The following is a 7,094-nucleotide window of genomic DNA, read 5'->3' on the forward strand; positions in this document are numbered from 1 at the left end:
AAAATGATTCTGTTTTGAGGACAATCATTTTATTTGAATGTTGTTATTGCATGCCTGCAATGGTCTCGGGTGTCTGTTGTGCGTTATCTATATTTTCCCAAGAGACCCTGTCCGCAAAAGTTCTGAAGCAAAAGTTCTGAAAACTGGTTTGAAGGGACATGCTGATGTGAATTAATTTAAAATTAAGCCCATGTGGTTTCATTAATATTGCTTGCAGAGGTCGATCACTGCGTTTTTTTTCATTATAGGGTGCTGCTGAGTCTGACTCAGTGCCCAACCCGTGTCTTTGCATCGCGGATAACGTCTCAGTCTTCTATACCAGCTCGTCAACACTTCAAACCGAAGCGTTAAGAGTCCAACGTTCCTTTGATGTTCCATCTCAGCCAGGGAAGTCCGCGGCAAAACAATAGTGTATTTTGATATCCTATACCCCCCCCGGACCATGATGATGACCGGGGCTGGGATAATTTAATTAATCACTTTGCATGACGCGCTCAGACGCATGCAGGTAGCCTGCAGAGAGAAGAGAAAAGCCAGTTGGCAGGTACAGAGGAGAAGGAGGACCATTCCGCAGGTTATCATGACATCACCACGGCTGCTATAAAGCCCTGAGTAGTCATTCAGAGGCTCAGAGAAGCACAGCTTGGAGTAAAGGACAGGCAGCAGAACAAGCCTCTGGGGTTCCATCCGATACAGTTCATCTGTGTGAGCTTCGCTACAAGAGGAATCACTTCTACAGGAGAGAAAAAAAAATAGCAACGAAAAGAAACTTGTCAAAATGAACTTGTTGCACTTGGTGGCTTGTGGACTTATGATCAGCCTGCTTTCTGTCAGGACGGGGGCGAAACCTTTAACTCAGGCGCAACAGAAGGTAAGACACGAAGCCAATTAATTTAAGTGAGACTCTTTTCCATTAGAAACTATATAGTGTTGCTACATCATGTGCCATTGGTTTGCCTGTTCAGGGATGCTGAATGGTGCTTTGGTTCAATGAGATAAGCAGGAATGTCGCAGGTTTTTCGTTTTGTCCACATGTGAGTTGATTTGCCGCTCAAGACCTCATTTATTCTGCATATTTCGTGAAGTCATATATGCATGGTTAATTTGGATTCCTACTTGAACCGAATAATTGTGTTATGTTTATATTTAACACGGGAAGAAGAAAAAAATAAACCGAAGTCTTGTTTTTAAATTACTTGATTTCCAAATAATAAGGACATTTAAATTGACTTTATTTTAAATGGATACATTTCTCCACCACATCATTCTCCGCACCGTGACATTGTCTAACAAGTGGTCCAAATAAATAACTTGAAGATTCAAGATGGATACGAGATTTTACTTTAAGAAACAATTTTATATGATGATCATCTTAATTCCCAGAACGGCAAACACCTTGTGAGTGGCCGAGACAAATCATCTCCGTGCGCAAAAATGGTTTTACGCACCGCAATGGACTACAGTAGAATTATTCAAATGATGATTTCAGAAGAAGCCTTAGAGATAGAGACTGCTGCTGTTTCTGGGGACTATACGAGTTGATGGCAAGGACTGCATCTCAGATGCAGGCACCTGTTTCTCCCTGAAAGGACTGGGAGCTTCTAAATCGGCTCAAATCAATTGCCATACACTCAGCCCATAATATTATTCCGTAAACCAGAAGTACTACCCAGCAAGCTTTTGATTTTCAGATAACACAAAACAAAGGCAGCATCTCGGAAGTTAGATATGTTTCAACTTGTCAGTTTATTCTGATGTGAGACAAGCGCAGACATGCCAGTATTCATTATCTGCATTTACTTTATTAAACACCGCCATGCGTAAAAGCTGTCGATGCTTAATTCGTTTTCTTCTCTCATCTTTGAACTCAATTCTTGAAATAGGGAAGCATGTTGTTCACCGAATCGCACATTTTCGTCCTCTGGAAGCGCACAGTTCAGTGATCTCTTGCCATGTAAACGCAGTAATGCGTGTCTATATTATTTTGTATAGTGTTTGGTCTTTTTACCTTTTACTGTATATGAAGCACAATCTCAGGGGGCTCATACAGAACCAAGCATTTCACTGCAATGCACATTATATATGTGACAAATAAAACAAAACTTGAACTTGAAATGATCCCATTGAGGCTTCGTCTAACGGCGTGTCTTTATAATGGTCCCAGTCCCTCAGGAGTTTGCTGGGTGAGGAGCTGGCAGGGTTCCTGGAGTCGGAGGAGAGGGAGAGGAGGCTGGAGGACGTGCGCTCTCGGGTTCGCTTACTGCGGGACCTGCGCATAGACACCCGCGCTAAGGGCATGTGGGCTCGCCTGCTCAACGACCAGCCCGCCCCGCGGAGACACAAACCCGGCACCAAGAAAGGAGGGTCCACGGCACGAAGCGGCTGTTTCGGACACAAGATGGACAGAATAGGCACCATCAGCGGTATGGGCTGTTAGAGGTGGAGCAGCAGACTATGTTGGTGAGTATAGCCTACCACACCAAAAACAGAGAGAGTGTGTGTGTGTGTGTGTGTGTGTGTGTGTGTGTGTGTGTGTGTGTGTGTGTGTGTGTGTGTGTGTGTGTGTGTGTGTGTGTGTGTGTGTGTGTGTGTGTGTGTGTGTGTGTGTGTGTGTGTGTGTGTGTGTGTGTGTGTGTGTGTGTGTGTGTGTGTGTGTGTGTGTGTGTGTGTGTGTGTGTGTGTGTGTGTGCGTGTGTGTGTGTGCGTGTGCGTGCGTGTGTGTGCATGTGCGTGTGCGTGTGTTGAGGTGAGACTATGTTTGTAGATGGCAATCATGGGAGCTTCAATCCCTCAGTCGACCCAATCTCTTTTTAAAACGGGCCTCAAGCGGTATAGAGGATAGAGGAGGTGGACTACAGCGACAGGGATGCAGCCTGACCTTTATTATATAGTGCAGTGGGTCCGGTTGTCTCAGGTGATGAAGTCACCCATGAGGTTGCAGTCTGGGTCAAAGGTCAACGTTGATTGTAATCACTAGGATCAAGCGTATCACAGCTTACCGACCTGTGCTTCGGTAACATCCTTATTATCATGGAGTAAATTGTCAGGCAGGTGGGAGTGTTTGGGCTCGGATACTTGTTTTTAAGGGTTCAGTAATTGTGTGTGTGTTTGGGGGGGGGGGGCGACTGAACACTGTGTCCCTTACTTGGGACTACTAATGAGACCACAGCCAGCGGGGCATACTGTGACACCAGGACTCAAACAGCCTTGACAAGGGGAGGAAGGCCCCCCACTCCAAACCGTTCAAATTGGGCCCTTTGGGGAAGTCGACGCTCGTATCTGTGCTCTTCATTATGACTGATCTCAGCTGCTGGATGGAGGCCCAGTGGGACAGATTACCAGAAGGACAGAGGTCATCCATAAAAAAATAGCAAGTAGATCATAGATTACATTTATGATAGATAGATAGATAGATAGATAGATAGATAGATAGATAGATAGATAGATAGATAGATAGATAGATAGATAGATAGATAGATAGATAGATAGATAGATAGATAGATAGATAGATAGATAGATAGATAGATAGATAGATAGATAGATAGATAGATAGATAGATAGATAGATAGATAGATAGATAGATAGATAGATAGATAGATAGATAGATAGATAGATAGATAGATAGATAGATAGATAGATAGATAGATAGATAGATAGATAGATAGATAGATAGATAGATAGATAGATAGATAGATAGATAGATAGATAGATAGATAGATAGATAGATAGATACACACTTGAACACACACAAACGCAAAACAAAAACAAAAACACCCATTGGGTGACAGAGAATGTTCCAGGAAAGCCCGCCCTCTCTCCTAAAGTTATTAAGAAGAAAAGAGACTCAACATGAAAGAGGAAGAAGCAGGGAACGAGGCGAGGAGGAAGCAAAGTGACGCACAGTGAGCCCAGGGTGTTACACCTTTATGTGGTCGTCGGCATGTGCGGCTACCAGTGAAATCATGACGGGCCGGGACAGGGGGGGGGGGGGGGGCATATGTTTTGCGCTTCCACACGCTGTGAGTCACTTGTTTGTGACTAAGTGTGAGCTGCACGTCTGGGTTTCACCAGTACACACACCTCCTGTTTCTCTCCCGTGGTGCAGAGGAGCCTATAGGTGTGTTTATGTATATAGTTTATGGCGGTGGCGTGTTAAGAGGCTCATCGGAGGGAGAAAAGAGGGAGGGATGTGGTTACCGCTGTAAGGATCGCAGAGACGTATAATTTGGAGGGGTGGGCGTGGGGGGGGGGGGGGGGCATGCATGGATGAATGGCAGGACGGACGGATGGATGGATGGATGAATTCATTGATTTCCATGTGCCTATATCTGAGATATTCCGAACGGCTCGATCTGACCACGTTTTTCTTCTTCTATCCTCTTTTTCCCTGCAGCATTCAGACGATGGGTTTGGACAACTTGGATTCAGTTGGTTCTCGCCTGAGGGGGTGGGTGGGGGGGGGGGGGGGGGCTGGAGGGGAGGAAGAAGAACACACAAAGTGACGGATTTTCGGTACGAAAAGCCACCATGACCAGCACAGAGGAGAACTGAGACGACCACATGACAGAAACCCATATGTGTAACATAAACGAATGACCAACACACACACATAGACACACACACACACACACTACAAGATGGCGGACAATGGTGTAAAAAGAAAAAAAAAGAAAACCGCAAGAGCTGTATATTGTTGCTGCTGCTGTACATTCATGTACTTCATTCCCCCATGCATAAATGTATTTATGTTTAAGGAAAAAAAACTATTTATATGTTTATAAAAAAGAGATATTTATAAATATGAGTTTTATTTATGTAACATTTTGAAAATGGATGCAAACTGCAGGTCAATTCCGTTTGTAACCTTTTTTTCCTTTTGTCTTATAGTTGTAAATGTTTTCAAAACGATAAAAAGAACATTCCATGTGCACTCACGCGTCTCCTCTCGCTTTTTGTCGAATGAGGAAACGGGCCTCTGGGTCCCGTTCATTTGAAATAATTCATACATGTTTTTCCTCTGTGGCCTGAGACGGTCAAAAAATGTTGAGTGAACACGAAGACCATGGTGAACATTTAGACCAGGGGTCAGCAACCTTAGGCACGAGTGCCACCATCATACACACCATGAAGTGTCCTCCATGAAGTGTCCTCTCATCCCCATGCCAATTTACCTCTTTCACAGTCATTGGCAGTTGCACAGCCTGTTATTTATGGTAGTTTGACTGATATACCAGGGATGTTTCAGAGTCAGAGCCAATCAGAAAGGTCAGTCTGTTGTTGTTTGCCAAACATTGAGTGTTAAACGCCATTTTGAGACCAAACATGAGAAAACATTAAAGGATGAGGCAGACGAGGCTGAATGTGTCCAGGTATGGCAAGCAAGCATCTCATAAAGACGGCAGCATTCTTGTATAGCGCTCTTATATTAACGTGTGTTGTCGGGCCTTACAAATACATTTGATTTGATTTTGATTTGATTCTTATATAATTATTAGAGGAAAATGCTTATTAAAAATATGTCTATGCATGTTGCCTATATGGATGGGATAGATCTGTTGGAGATGTTAAAATAGCACTTTGTATCAAAAAGGTTGCTGACCCCTGATTTAGACTATGGTGCTAAAACTCGAATTTGTGACGTCATCAGGTATAAAGTCTCAAGCCGCTCTATAGAGCAATGAATTGGGAGCAGGGTGTACGGAGTAGGGTGTGACCAAATTTGTGCGGGACAGTCCTGCCTTTTAGCCCTATGTCCCATGTTCCACAATTCAATAAACTCATATATAAAACATGTAAAAATATATAAATCCTTATTGTAGTATTCTTGGTAAAGAATAGACGGACACCGGACTTAACGTAAGTAACACTTTACTGCTTGTTTACATGGTATGGAACCCCGTAAGGGAACCCCAGTGCGCATGACACAGAATAGGCAATCTACTACACTTGATATTAATCACCAACCATGCACCAATGCCCCACGAGTAGCCGAGCCTATACGCCAGCGTCTCCCTACTTGCCAGATAGCCTTGTCTCGCTGGTACAGAGAGACACACCGCTGGCTACTGAGAGTTGTTTTTGTCACACACAGTTTGAGTTAGACCACAGCCCGGGCGATTTCAGTTTCACTGACCTCTGCCGATGTGCTCTACGGCAAGTTTTATATCAGATTCAGAGTTTTATTTGCCACATGGAATTAATACAATCAGAGTTTCTTCATACACAATCATAAATATACCATGGACAAAAGAAGCAGGAGCTGCCATGTCAAAGGGAAGTGGAGATGGGAGCGACTGTAGGAGTGAAGCTGGGATCAGTGCTGACAGTCAGCTGGTCCTAAAGGCCTTTGAGGATAGAGGCTATTCTCCCTGTCAGCTGGTCCTAAATGCCTTTAAGGAGACACTATTCTCCCTCATGACTGTGGAGCTTGTAAAGAGTGACATTCAAGTCGAAGCAAATTTCTCTCTGACATGCCGAGAGTGTTATCAACATGCTCTTCATCAGAAGACTAGAGTTTTATCAACATGCTCTTCATCAGAAGACTAGTTTTATCAACATGCTCTTCATCAGAAGACTAGTATTATCAACATGCTCTTCATCAGAATACTAGTATTATCAACATGCTCTTCATCAGAAGACTAGAGTTTTATCAACATGCTCTTCATCAGAAGACTAGAGTTTTATCAACATGCTCTTCATCAGAAGACTAGTATTATCAACATGCTCTTCATCAGAAGACTAGTATTATCAACATGCTCTTCATCAGAAGACTAGTATTATCAACATGCTCTTCATCAGAAGACTAGTATTATCAACATGCTCTTCATCAGAAGACTAGTATTATCAACATGCTCTTCATCAGAAGACTAGTATTATCAACATGCTCTTCATCAAATGGGACATTAACACCACTGCCATCATCAAAAAGGCCCAGCAGCGCCTGTACTTCCTCAGACAACTGAGGAAGTACAGAGTCCAACAACACCTGCTGGTCCAATTTTACACTGCAATAATTCAAAGTATCCTCACCTCATCCATCACAGTCTGGTACGGTTCCACGGACAAACACACTAAACACAAACTCCAACGCATCA

At 43.4% G+C, this 7,094-nt stretch overlaps 1 protein-coding gene across 1 annotated transcript; it reads left to right on the forward strand.

Moving 5' to 3' along the window:
• The first annotated feature begins 648 nt into the window (after positions 1-648).
• On the forward strand, positions 649-4,442 carry nppc (natriuretic peptide C). The gene is made up of 3 exons (XM_084307948.1): positions 649-871; positions 2,165-2,460; positions 4,394-4,442. The coding sequence occupies exons 1-2, from the start codon at positions 779-781 to the stop codon at positions 2,435-2,437; spliced, it is 366 nt and encodes a 121-aa protein (XP_084164074.1). The 5' UTR covers positions 649-778; the 3' UTR covers positions 2,438-2,460; positions 4,394-4,442.
• The last annotated feature ends 2,652 nt before the right edge of the window (positions 4,443-7,094 follow it).

The sequence above is a fragment of the Notolepis coatsorum genome (genome assembly GCF_963971535.1).
Source record: "Notolepis coatsorum genome assembly, chromosome: 2".
NCBI classification, from domain to species: domain Eukaryota; kingdom Metazoa; phylum Chordata; class Actinopteri; order Aulopiformes; family Paralepididae; genus Notolepis; species Notolepis coatsorum.